This window comes from Struthio camelus, chromosome 1 (genome assembly GCF_040807025.1).
Source record: "Struthio camelus isolate bStrCam1 chromosome 1, bStrCam1.hap1, whole genome shotgun sequence".
Taxonomy (NCBI): domain Eukaryota; kingdom Metazoa; phylum Chordata; class Aves; order Struthioniformes; family Struthionidae; genus Struthio; species Struthio camelus.
The window spans coordinates 45,229,990-45,244,344 of record NC_090942.1 but is presented as its reverse complement, the minus strand read 5'-3'; the positions used below and the strand labels follow the sequence as shown (position 1 = coordinate 45,244,344).

At 39.6% G+C, this 14,355-nt stretch overlaps 1 protein-coding gene across 3 annotated transcripts in view; it reads left to right on the top strand.

The window, feature by feature from the left end:
• PPP1R12A (protein phosphatase 1 regulatory subunit 12A) overlaps positions 1–5,283 on the top strand; it is a 134,505-nt gene extending 129,222 nt beyond the window's left edge. For all 3 annotated transcript variants that reach the window (XM_068936358.1, XM_068936360.1, XM_068936359.1), the window contains one exon: positions 3,104–5,283. In XM_068936358.1, coding sequence (XP_068792459.1) covers positions 3,104–3,190 — 87 coding nt within the window. In that variant the 3' untranslated portion in view covers positions 3,191–5,283. The remainder of the gene's footprint in view (positions 1–3,103) is intronic.
• Positions 5,284–14,355: the final 9,072 nt, after the last annotated feature.

The window sequence follows — 14,355 nt, the reverse complement described above, 5'->3', positions numbered from 1 at the left end:
ACAAATCTGAGTTGGCTGCACATGTCAGGTGATTATTGAATAATTATTTGCTCAACTAAGGCACTGCAACGTTACCAGCTAATCGTATAAAACAGATAGGCAAAATAGTGCATTTGTAATCTTATTCAAAAATCTCATCGCAGAAAGATACCCTCTTATTTTATTGAGAAGTATTGAAAGTATCAAGTACAGTATGTAGTTGTAATTTTACTGAGTTTACTGCAAAGCTGGTTTTCTGCCCCTTCAAAGTAAAGGTGCGGTGCCACCTCGCAGGAAGTTTTAGTACCGTAGGAATGCACTGTGCCAAGAAAATTGTATAAATATCTTTGGCTCAGTTTAAAACATTTTGGGATTAGTATAGATGGGTAGCAAGAGCATTTTAGTTATGCTGTTTGAATTTATCCTTCCTGATCGATCTCCTGTTACTCCTGACTGCCTTTGTCTGCTATCAGTTTTCCCATATTCTTTAGCAGACTCACTAACAACGGAGAAAATACTTTGTTAATGCGTATTGTACCTATTAGTTTAATCAGGATTAAAACCTATTTATAGGGGCTCGCAGACTATGAAATGGCATGGGATTATGTTAAGGCTCTAAATTTGGACAGTGGCTGCTTTGTTAGGATAGGAGTTCACCAGAAAAAATACCAGTTTGTGGGTCTGCTTGTATGTACTGAGCATTACTGACTGCAGCTCCCTAGCCAGTAAGTGGAAACAGGACTGTGGAGTTACTGGAGTTGCTTTGAGATTTCATTGGAAGGCATACAAAATGGCACTTGTTAAAAACACAGTTAACAAGACCAAAACTGAACTCTGTTGTGCATAGGTACATGAACGCTGTTGCAGTTTCACATAGGATGTTTTGCATGAAGCCCGGAACAAACTGAACAGTAGGAAAGAAAGGTGTTGGTTGCTTTTACTGAACAAACAGCTATTTCACTGTTTGTAGATACAACATAGAACAACCCTGGGTTTATCCTAATATTACAGGTGCACGCACAAATGCACGCTATGGGTGCCTGTTATCTGCATATGACCCATAGTGTGTGTTATCTCAGACAACAGTAGTATTGTGGTTAGACAGACTCCAGGTTGGATTTTGCCCCTCCTTTTCCTAATAGAACCTAACCCACTGTCAAAACAGGACACTAAGAGCTGGGGTCATAAATTCAAGAACTCAGAAGCAAAAACATGGAAAGCATACATTAGAATCATCTTCAATAATATAGGATTGCTTCCTGTTTCCCCCCCCCCTCCCCCCGCAGGCACCCTATTTTATTCAGTTAAATGGCAGCATTTCAACATATTTTAAAATGCTACTCATTGTTCAGTGTGCAGTTCCATGTTTAACTTGCACTTAACTTACAGAATACAAAATTATTTCCTCTTAGGGTTTTTCTGTGAATTTTCTCATTGCGTCGTAAATTTTACAAAAAGTAAATGTTCCTCCGTAGTAGACGTGCGATATGAGATCACCCTATTTTACATTTTAGAAAACACCACAGGTAATATTTGAAAATTTTCAAATGATTACTTGATTTGCCCAATTTCAAACCCTTTGACATGACTTTTCAAAGTAATTGGTGTTTTACAGCACTCTGTGTTTGGAGCACAGCTTTCACTTGACTGTGATTGAAATTATAGCATTAAAGAACTCGGAGTGGCTCTCTGTGGAAAGCTTGGTTCAGGTGACTTACCCTAAGCGCCGTGGAGCAGAAATGGAGTCCAGTTTAGCAGAATGATTTTTGTGTGCTCTAGCTCTGTGCACACCACCTTTTTTTTCCCTCTTGTGTTATCCTGCCTTCTTCCTTTCACATCTTCCAATACTTGCAGGTAAAGAAACTAGAGCTGTTATAAGCATAGACTCCTTTAGTGCACCATCAGGGTTCACCCTCTGAGAGGGTCTGCTGTTTGGTGAATTGCTTGTGGACAGTAATCTTGTGGAGGAAATGTGTAAGAGCCGCCGGTAGTCTAATGCACAGTTAGTTAACACTGTATTTTTAAACTTCTCAGTTCCTTCTGTTCCATTGTAATGTTTTGAATATAACGGGGTAAAAAGCGTAATTTCATTAGAATAAAATGAAAACAAAACTAGGGGGAAGGAAATTTCATCATGAAAAAATATGTAGCCGTTGTTAAATAGGTCATCAGTTGGACTTAGACCTCTTGCATGTTCATGCACCAGAGGTTACTGAATAACCCCTCTGCAGGAATAGGCCGTTGCCTCCTATGTAAATCAGCTGCTAGAAACATAATTTAGCCACGAGTTTTATAGGTGGTTTGTTATCAGTGTGTGAACGTAGGTATTGAGAATTTCTGAGATTACTTTTAGTTTCTCCAGCAAGTTACAGTCTACCAGTACAAACCTCTGTGCATTGACTTGTCCTCCTTTCCTGCCTGATCCTGTCCAGCTCTCACCTCACTTGGCTCCTGCCTTCTAGCCTTTGTGCTTGTATGTCACCTGTCTCCTCTGGCAACCTTAACTTGCCATCTTCTAGCTGGTATGCCTGAGTATGCAGCCTGGTGTTTCAGTGATCTTTTATGTGTTTGTTTGTGAACCATTATATTCAGAGATAGGATCTCAAATTCTAGGATGTGTGCTTGAACACAAGTCTGGAAGTGACTGGAAGATTAATGCTATGAGTTAATGTGCTGAATCACTCAGTATCTGATCCAGAGTGGAATTGTCCAAAAACACAGTGATAGATAAGATTAGCCACAGAATTTATTTTCAAACAACAGTACAAGCATAGTTTAGACAGGCCTCTCTAAATTGTCAGTAATTAACATTTTGGTTTTGCACTTCTAGCATCTGAAGCATTTAATTACTTTCCTCATGCTACTATAAATGCTTTTGTGCAGAGGCTTCTCATTCTCACCGCTCAGTGTAGTGCATCCAGTCCGAGTATATGAAAACTCCTAGTCTATAGCTCCTAACTGTATCATGCTAAAAGGCGAGACTTTTGTCAACTGTTGATAAGGGAGAGAGTAACTGCCAAAATACTTGTTCTGATTAAAGATTTTTATCCCCAATGCTTGTCTAGTCTTGTTGATTTTGCTTAGGGTGTAACAGCAAATAACCATTGTGTTTCATTTTTGATAGATGCTACCAGATCTGAAGGCAGACAACCAGAGGCTAAAAGATGAAAATGGGGCCTTGATCAGAGTTATAAGCAAACTTTCCAAATAAAGGGTTTACTACAGCAGCGAATAACGGCATTGCACATCACTAGTAACTCCAGTGGACCATAGTATGGCAGTCACTGGAAGTGTGGGAAGATCCCTTGGAGACTGTCATTTTCAGATATCCTGCCAAACGCCCTCTTACCTGTGTGTTTTTTTTGTATCAAGATCATTGTTTCTGTTAAAATGCAGCTGCTGAGAAGATAAAATGACTGAGAAATCTTGTTTACAGCTACAGCATAATAAGGAAAGTGTTCAAGGCCAGATACGCCTCAGATATTTAACCAGTAAGCCTTAGTTGTACATAAACACTTTTACATCAACAAAAGCTTTCAGCTCTCACAGAAGACAGTTACTCAATAACGTTTTTTTTGTGCCACAGTTCCCATTTTTTTTCCCTATATTCAGTTTTTCTTTAAATCTTAAGTTTGGATTTGTTTTTTTCCCTTCTAATTATTCATGTACCAGATTTTCTTGTACAGTGTTTTCACAGCTTTACCATTTGCAGAGACCACACACCCTTTTAAATTACATATTTGTGTAGCTACCTAGAGTTGTATTGTCCAACCACCTGGAACAGAGATGTTTGGTGGAACATTTGCTTTCACTGTTTGTGCAATATGCATTTATTTCCTATACAAAATGCTTTAAAAGTCAGTTGAAACTAGAGTTATTTTATGAGTCCTGTTTTCTGCCTTTATTGGTCACTTAAAAAAAAAAAAAAAAGTTTGTAGTGAGAGATGTTAGATCCTGTAATTGTCACATTCATTTGAGCAGGTACTGAGTGATGCTGTATATATAAATGTGTACTGGTTTGATTTTTTTCAGACCACCACGTGGCATGCTTGAATATATTTCCCTATTGCAAATGTCTGTTAATGCAAATTAGGCTACTCCAGAATAGTGTGTTTAACAAAATTCATTAATTTTTATGGTATAAAGAATTTAGACATTGTACATTGTATGGAGCCCTATCTTTACAAAAGGTCTAAACTATATAAAATACTTTATTATCTTTTCCTCCCATTTTTTTTCATTTGATAGCGTTCACCATAATAAAAAATTGCATAAATATAACTGCTTCACTACATTTCACATACCTGTATTTATCTGAGTGCTGTCCAAAACTGTTGTGCTAGCCAAAGTAATGTTACTAAATCATTGAAAAACATAACCCATTACACTCACATTAATGTTTATATGCACTGTTGTTGCCATGTGAGAAGGCATCTAATTTGATAACACCATCATGTCAGACCATTTTATACATTTCAGTGGCCTTTAAAAACAAAAAAGTACTTAAGTGAAGATCGCTTTTGTTAGAAACAAACAGCTTTTATATTTTCACTAAACCATTCAGAATATGACATCTTATTGGCACATAGTTTATTGCCTAAAACCACTGAACAGATCAGCCATTAAAACAAATTGTACATTGTAAAGCTTGTAGTAGCTATTGTATTATTGATTATATTGTATACTATATTAAATGTGAATTTGTACCCCTTCATTTAAAAAGGTCATTGTGTTCTACTGCCTACTTGGGGGCGGGGGGGAGGGGGTAGTTTTATGGGGGTGGGATATGCTTTGGTAAGGAAGACATGATGTCCTCTCTGTGTTGATTGGTTTTTTGAAGATGTAAGGTTATGCTCTTACTACCAAGCTCAGGATTCTTGATTTTAAAGGTACACGGATAGTTTGAGATATCTTATTGTAATTGATCTGTATGAGAGGTGGGTCTGAACCATAGGGAACTTCCATTGTCTTATGCTAACATAAAATAAGCAAAGAATTTAAACAGTTTGAATGGCTGCAATGTATTGAGTTCTGTTACAAGACAGTTAGGCATATTCTGGATTATATTTGGTAAAGTTTGGGTGCCTGTGAATGATTAAATACGTGTTTCTAATATTTTAGTGTTTTATATTTAGGTTATTTATTCTTTATATCTAAAAAAAAAAATGAATGGCTACTGTGCTATATTGATTTTATTGGTAGTACTGAGCAGACCTTGTATCTGCATGAAACTAGTTGCAAAACCCACTATTTTGGAAAAAAAAAATGTATTTTGACATATACAAATAAAATGAATACAAACTATTTTAAATGTGTGAAAGTTTTACTGAGAAGACATTGAAATTTGTTATGAATTTAAACCATGTTATAAGTTTGCTATTTAAATTCTTCGGGCATTTTTCATTCATTGCGTTACTTGGATGCAAAGTTCAAGTGCTTTTCAAAGATTGTAATCAAATTGTGATTATTTGCACATCATTGTACATGCACATCTGTAAATGCAACAGTAAAAATGCCATATTTATGCGATCTGTAACAACTTGGACAAATGTTTATATATTTTACATAAACCTGTCTGTGTGCAGAATCTGAGAACCATTTTTTATGCGGTGTTACCTGAATCTCAAAATGTAGCTGCTAAGCATGTGTGATCATCATGTTGTACTAGTTGTCTTGCAAACAAAAACATTCCCAGAAGATCCTGATACGACAGAGACAAAACTGTAGTGGAGGACTATGCTATTATTTAGGGGGACAGCTGGAATATGAGAAATACTTTACTGCTAATTGCTGGCTCTGACTAAGCTCTGTTAAACGGGTAACACAGGAAGATGGTAATTCAGCACAGCAACTTAAAACTTTCAGGGTACTTCTCCCAGTGCGGAGAGGGATCTTTCTGTGCCAGAATTAACATCAAATAAACATGGAAGCAGCCGGTGCCCGAGAGTTAGAGGCAAAGGGAACACCCAGACGCATCCACAGCCATTAACAAAGTCTAACCCTGAGAAGAGCAGGAGTAACTGCATGTGGAAGGCCGTGCAGGTAGCACAAATCCCTGGCAGATGAGGGAGCGTGTCTGTGTCAAGACTGTGTAACTTAGTGGCTCCATTTCTAACTTTAGCCATTAGCCTAGGATAAGAGACTTTGGAGTTGGAACGTCGTTTTTTCCACCCCTACCTCCCTCATCGTGAATGATTTCCTTCCCCATTCTTCCATACTGCTTTCAGCCATTTGCTACTGCCTTTCCAGACTCCAAGAAGAGTAACTATACTTGTTTTCTTTCTCACTCTGTAGATTTGTGTTTCTTTGCACAAAAAAGTGCAAAGCATAACGTGCAAAGTGTATGTGACAAAGTACAAAGCCTAACAGTCTCGGTATATCTGTACTTTAGAATATGGTCTTCCATGCTAAACTTTGGTTTGTGCTCAGATAAATATTAAAACAAAAGGGTTTAGTCCTATTGTGTGGGTATTTATCTGTCTTGTTCAATATTCCTAGCCATGAGGGGTTTTTTTTTTTTGGTTTGTTTGCTTTTTCTTAAGAGAAAATGTGTTGTCTTAGAACAAATGCTCTCTGGTTTCCTTTTTAGAAAAAGTAAATATTTACATGTCATCTTACAGAAGGAACAAAAAAAGCATCCTTTTGGGGAGCTGAAGATAGCTGCTTTAGGAGATGTGGGTCAAGGGAGAAATGACAACAACTTTTCCTTTTGCCTTTAGTATACAGAATATGGGCTCCTAATGGGCTTCTGTCCCTGTTACCTGACTTAATGAAGTTTATATTCAATTAAGTGACCACTTAATGTCAGAAAAATAGATACGAAATCTGCAGCGTTAAAGAAGAGTAGGTGGCAAGGAGGAAGTATGCAGCAATGCCAGAAGTTGAAAAGCAACACTGTGTCAGAAAATGAAAATTCACCTGGGGAAAGGTAGCAGACACAAGAACTGGCTGGAAGTCAGTTCATGGCCCCACAGCATGCAAATTCCTAAACAGAAAAAAAGAGTCCAAAGTTAGTAATATTATGAATTATGCCTTCTTGCTCTACTTTTAATACTACTCAGAGGAGGTTTGGGGTTTTTTTTTTCCCCTAAATTAAGTTGTGGTAAGGAAAATGATTGCACTGACTCTTACTTGACCAGGGTGATCCTGAAAGTGGCTTGACTCTACAAAGCTGGCGTTTTTTCCCTTCCTTTATGGGCAGCCTGTCTTCAGCTTGCGGTCTTACCTACCTGTGTAACCCCAGCTCTTCTGCAAGGGAACCCAAAAGGGTCTCCTTTGCCTCTGTCGCACGGCTCGTAATACTGTGGCGGAAGTGTAAACGGGGGCTGTCGGATCTGCTGCGCTGCCAGGAAGCGCAGCCATAGGTCTTACCAGGAGCTGCAGCCGGGCAGACCACGAGAGCACCCAGACTGTCAGGTGATAGATGTCGGCGAGTCTTGGCTGGTGGTTTTGGCCTCCAGCCTGGCCACAGGGTTGCTCCTGTGCAGCTGTGTAAAGTGCAGCCGGTACAGAGGGTGTAGGCAACAAAATTTTTAGTTATATTGAAACTTACTTTTCCCCTCTTGAGCTATATTTTCACCTTCTTTTAGTTGGCACAATACTGCTGTGAGGCATAGCGTAGCCAGTGGATAATTCTGATATTGCCATTATGCAACTGATAGGTTAATGTACGTTTTGCAGATGAAATTTAATTTCCAGCTGCAGTCCTGAAGACTTTGTCACAGGAAAACACAAGACAAATTCACTAAACAACGTAGAGTTTAAAAAGAAAAACTCACTTCACAGTCATACAAACATTACATAATTTTGTGTGGAGGCTACTTTTAACGAGAGTGGGGAAACAGTTGCAGGGGCACTGTGGAGGGCTGCTTGCCCACCTGTCTGCTTAAATTGCTTTGTGACTCTTCCTTAAGTCTTGCAATTGCATCTTTTGCTTAAATGGCTTATGAAATAACTGTAATCTTACATTTTTAAAATAGTTTATATTGAATTTTCAGTACAGGCCTTCTGCAACTTCTTAAACAGAAAACTCTAGAGGCTTACAATACTGTTGCCATAGGATCATTCTAATTCTATAAAAAAAAAGGATATATTGGGGGTTTTAAATCCTACAATAGCTTTGCTGGAGGCCTGCTAGTCATATGTGTGGAATTAGTTTTTTTCTTCTCTGGGACTAGCCAGTCTGTCTGTTTTGGGATAGAGGAGACAATTTTGCTTAAGTTTTTCAAAATAAGTTCTTGCTATTCGTGATTATGTACACATTGTTAACATTTAGCTTTGGTGATTCAGCTTCCTTGGGTTCTTAGGCCAAAGCCACTAATAACAAGGGAAAGAACTGCTGGTGAGCAGGGTTATTTGCTTTACATTTGTTCTGATTGCAAGAGCAGCAGTTGGGGTTTGTTGGGAGAGTAACAGCAAGTATCCTGCTGCAGCAAGACCGTGCTCTGCCTCAGCACAGACTGACAGTACGAACCATCGTAGCCCCAAAGGTGACTGCAAATTCCTGCATACAACATAGGATTAAAAAAAGAAAGAGGAGGAAAAAAAACCCCACAGAAACCACAATGAATTGCTCACACTTTAAAGGCAGAGCTGCTGCCACACTGATGAAGTCATTGGCTATTCTTGCTTGTGTCAGCACCTCCCCATTTTGTATTACTGATTAGATAGGAAAAGTATGTAGCCTTTAGAGAAAGGAGGAACTATTTTTTTTTTAATCTAAAAACATCACCTATTGGATGTCTAATGTTTCTGATCTGGCCCAGGGATAATTATAGCAGGGACAAAAGCCCCACATTCCACTCTCTAATTATTTCACCCTTCTTAGTCGGGCTATGCACATCTGTCTTGCAAGCTTATTGAAGCTTAGCAGAAGGAGTTAGCCAAGATAGCACAATTCATCTCTCAGAGCGTTCTTTTCCCTGGTTTCTGTACTACCACTATCAAACCATACAGCTGTTCTGACTGCTTTGTTTTGTTTGCTGGAAAATGAAAAAACATGGGGGGAAATGGGTAAGAAGAACCTATTTATTTCGTATTTTCAGAGTTCCCCCCATTCCACCATAGAGTCTTTTGGGCTCCATAAAGGGGCTTGTTTGTAGGACAAATGATTTCCCATCTTTGAGTATCAGATTACTCATTTCTGTGTCTTGCATGTGTCAAGGAAAAGAATTTAAAAAGAGTGCTCTTCAGTGATAGGTATTCCCTGCAAAGTAGTACACTTTTAATGCAAACATGGAGTTCTTCACATCGCTAAAATTCAGACCCATCTTTAAGTCGGTGACATTTCTGAGTTTAATAAAAAAGGTTCAGCTTTCCTTATAATTTCATGAGTTTAAGTTCCGTGTAGCTATTCTACTCTTAAAGCTAAAAAATTATGTTCTAAGTATTCTAGCAATGCCAATGAAACATTAAGCGGACAGTACTGGCCGCTAAATGGCATGACAGTAAGTTAGGAGGTGACTAAGCAAACGCACACTTAAACTGACACCAAAATGGGCTCCAGCAAAGGTAAGGGAACAGGGCTAGAAAAAGAAAAGTCTGAAGCGGAGAGACTGCTGCTGCCTGATTTACACTTTCCTCATGGTGCCTCCAGTGAGATCCCTCAGCACTGGGCTGCCCCATGCCCCCTTTTTTCCTCCTCCACAAAAGACGACCAGGGAAAATACAAGGGCCCCTTTGTCTTCTTTTGTGTCCCTGTTATATACCTTTGCTTTAACGATACCTCCCTATGTGAGCTCAAAAAGAACAGGCCTGATCTGAGGGAGCTGCTACAATTACAGCTACAATGAAGGTACTGCTTTTGGGGAGTAGGCAGAACCTGCTAAATCCTAATTCAGCTGGTACAAAATACATACTGCCCAGCAAGATTTAATGAAAAAGTGATTTAAAAAAAAAAAAAAAACCACACATATTTACAACAACTGCTTGTCATGGGCATGACAATTTACCAGGTTAATGCTTATGAATACTAGTTACTGGGCACAAGGACTGGCTCTTTGAAACTGAGCTCTTTGAAAAGAGCAGTTGTATTATAAATATTATGAATTTTTAAAGTAACTCCAATTATTAGGAATAGTAGCCAACGAGTCTCCAACTCTTATCAGCTCACGTCTTTGTTTTTAGCTGTATAAAGAAAAGCGAATTACACCAAGTTCTTTCCTTCCATTTAATCCATGGCTCTAGATGCCATATTTTGTCATGTAAATTGCCAATAACACCTCCTCAGCTACCTTGTTTAAAATGCCAGTGCACTATGAATAAAAGGGCGCTTCTGTTGCCCTTATTTATTCCCCAGGCACGAAGAAGTAGTAATTCTCTCCTTTTTAAAATTACAAGGGGGGGGGGGGTGGAGGGGAGGGACTTCCGCTGATTATGGACTTATGTGCTAATACTACTTTACAAATTCCTGCCTAGAAACAATTACACTGAGGTCAGTTTTCAGAGTCTTTTTCAGTGAAGCATCAACACAGTGCAAGGCCCCGCTGATGGGGCATAGTGTGAACCAGAAGGTGGCACCAGAAAGCTTCTTCAGTGCTGTGACAGCTTCTATCAGTGTCTGAGACAGGATGAGCTGCCACCCGGCCAAAGACTATGGGAGTAATGCACACGCTCTATGAAATGTGCTTGGTATTTGTCTGGGAGGGCAGTGTGGTTTCTATAGGGTTTTTTTTGGCAAGAGCATGTAGGAATGGTACAGATGAGAGCGACTGAAGAAAATTTTGCCTTTTAGGCAAGTTAAGCAAGTTACAGTATGATGAGCAGAACTCTCAGTCTAATTTAGACACGGAGGATGCACCGACTTAGTCTGAACGTGGCAAGAGACTCCTCTTACGTATCTTATCCTGCAAGCCTGCAAAGAAGCTGTGTGATTTAACACCCTGGGCATGGTATACAGTGTTCATTTTGGGAGTGCTAGTTGAAAGCCATCAGATCCCACAAACAAGAAACTGCTGGCTAGAGAGTCAGGGGGAAGGATGAGCCCGAGAGCATGGGAGGGCCTCACAGGACCCATTTCTCGGTCAGAACCGCTGCACTGGCTGAAGGGACTTGCAGGCTGAAGTCTCCTAGGAGTAGCCGCTTACAAAGCACTACAGAAAGGCTCAAATAAATCCAAGGGGAGGAGAGGAGAAAAGAAAAGCCTCCGTGTCAAAAGTTGTCACGCCAGCATTTTATAGCCACACTGCACTCAGCTGAAATGCTAAACCATCGATAGACCCCTTCTTGGTCAATCCCCTTTCAGTATGATCCCAGGGTAAGCGTGTCAGTTAGTTATAGTTACACGCTTTGCTTTGTACCCACAGCACTCTGCGCACTGCAGGGCTTCTTGTAGTCCTCCCTTATCCTCCTGCAATCTCTTCTTGCTGTTCTTTGCCTTGCGAACCTCTATGCTATATCATGAGCACTCCTCACTTCCCTTTTTAACATTGCTCTCCAGTCTCCTTGTCCTTTTCTCCTCAGCTGTGCGCTGATGCGGCTCTGCCCCTATTTCCAAGACCCTAACACTACTATTATTATTATTTTTGTGCAAGAGCGGGGCTTCAAGGTCTAATTACGTTCTTTGTTACTGAGGACGGTATCAACAATAACTGAAAGACCCATGAAGGCACTTCTCCCGAGACCTCAAGCACTCCCTGAATTTCTGCAGTTTCTGGGGAGTGGCACTCAGCATTGCTACATGCAGGCACTGAATATAAGAACTCCCTTCATATTTTAACAACAAGCCACTACAAGCTTTCCTGCATGCCATAGCCTCTGGAGAGAAAAGATGCTTCCCTGTTCTCTGCTTATCTTAGTCATCAGTTTTCCCAGTTGCTCCTCTATGCCACCCACATCTCTCAGGTCCTTCTCGGACGTTTGATTCCCAGCACTTTTCATTTAGTCCCTCTGACGCTTGCTCCCTATTTCTGCCCCATTAGAAATATGGGGCAGAATATCAAAAGCTCTGCCCCCATCCTTCTGCTCAGTTGGTTCTTGCATTTTCTCATTTGCTGCTGCTTCTCTGCTGTTACATTCCCCTTTCAGACCTAACCCCTGGTTACTTCTCCCAAGCTAGTTGCTCTACAGTTGTTTCTCCTATTAGCCTCTCTGCTTGCCTGTTGCAAGTTTCCTACTCACCTTTCAGCAACTTTTCTACATCTTCCTCTCCACAGTGCTAGCAACCTCTTCAATTTACATGGTTTCCACCTCTGTTTCTCACTCCCCCCCCCCCCCCCTTTTCTCACACCTCTCTATCCCAAGTCTCTCAGAGACACATATCCTTAATGGCTTCAAAGATTCCAGTAATCTTTTCCTGACCACTGGATCGTCTCAGTGATAATCTAATCTTTACTCAGTAGGAATGTCTCTACCAAGCCATTTAGTTCCCACCTACTCTAGTTGCCCTCTAATCTACGCATGTTCTTCTACCATAAGCTAAGCACTCTACAAGTCACCTGTTACTGCTTAACCCAGTTATTTACCTCCTCAGGAATCAGCACTATTTTTTATAGGTATCTTTCCGTGTGTCTCCTTCCTATCTCTAAACAGTTTCAGGGCAAAAAGCAGTGGAAGGTCTTACACTTTTTCCATTGTTTTCAGCACATCAAGGCATTTGCAGGCAAATAATCATTCACTATTTCTTAATTAGTTTCCTTTCATCTCCTTTTGAATCTCAGAGGATGAGAAAGAACAGTTTAAAAGACTTTCCCCATGGTCTATTTAAGACAAATATTTATTGAAGTTTTCATAGAATATCATATGCTTAAAAGGCTGCCAAACTATGACTCCTTTAGCATCCAACAATAAAGCAAACACATAAGGGGATGCCTGTTGGATCTGTGCCTAATCTGGGAACAAATAGCGTAAGCCGAGCATTAACTGTGAACTTGCTTGTGGGCAGGAGGAAGTATGCAACCTGTCTTCTTTCAAGTAACTTTTTAACTTACACCTTCTTCTCGATATGTATTTAAAACTTACCTATTTTAAAAATACATTTTAGCAGTCTTCGGTTTTTTCACCTTAAAACAGGAAAAAATGTACGTTATGATCAAAACACAAAATTCCCTTTTAAACATTGTCCACGTTTGTTTATATATAATGTTTACTATTTAGGCACATAGATTTTGTTCCGATTGTTCACACAAAAATTCAGCCCCAAGCTGTCATTCTAAATGTCTATAGTAAGGCCATGTATCGTTAAAATAAGATTCATAACAGAAAATACCAATACAGTTTAAACAATTTTAACAATAGGAAATATTTTTATGTTCTTTAAGCTCTTCTCTCCCTTTGTATTTCATTTGGTTTCTTAGGCACTGGCTCTGAATTCCTTTCAATGCTTCCCCCTTCTCTGCTTGCACTTACTGATATGTCACAGCCATTGATTGATTGCTGTTTGTGTTTTCCTCTGTTTGTTTTGGACACTTCCAGATGATCGCTACTAATAACCAGTACTAAATTCCTGAAATATCTGCGTGATTCCTTTTACAAGGGAATTTCTTTATGGTCCATCATATGAAAAGCAGTACGCCCTAAAAATACTGTGGAGCAGGAGAAAAATAATCGCCAAATCAACTGTTAGCTCAAACAAAGCATTGTAAAAAGCCATCACACTAAATTCTGCATGCATCATCTACTGCATTTCAGTGAGGGCCAAGTTTCTTAGTCAGCTCTTTGAGGAGGTCCGTCAGCCCTAACCGTAATTCTTTTGGGATGTAGTTTTGCGCCTACTGCATGTGCTTGGTGCTGCACTTTGTACTGCATGCAACTCTTCATCTGCAAGAGGTTAGATCAAAAGGGTGCAGTAAAACAGTTTAATCAGGGGGTACACAGTGAGAATCTATAGACCGAGCAAGTTTTTACTGATTCTGTATCGGTTCTTCAAAGAATCAAAATAAGTCTTAAGAGCAAAAGGACTGTTAATTTTAAAAAAAAGCCCTAAGGGTTATGAATCGTAACCAGTACCAACAAGACTGACAGTGAGCCACTAACCACCGAATTTGCTTTCTAATTATTCATTTGTGTGCAGCTTACATACTTTTTTGTTTGGAGACACAGAAAGGCACTGAACTGTCAGTTCCATCTGGTGGGGACCAAAGTCTGTTGAACAGTGTTTTAAACTTATAGCAAGAGTTAGCTGTATAGAGACGAGTATGTTTAGAAGATGTTCTCTTTAAAAAGAGTGAACAGGCTCCGCAGCTGTTAATAAAGGTGCTGATTGATGGCTCTTCAGTTCTAATGAAAGCTTTTGGAATGTACAGATATACAAATAATTTTGTACTAAGCGCTACTGGAGATCATTAGATAGTGATGTCCAATCTGGCAACATAACATACACACAAAAAGCAACAAAGGTGTTGTTACTCGGCTAAAACCACGAGTAGCTTAAACCTATGA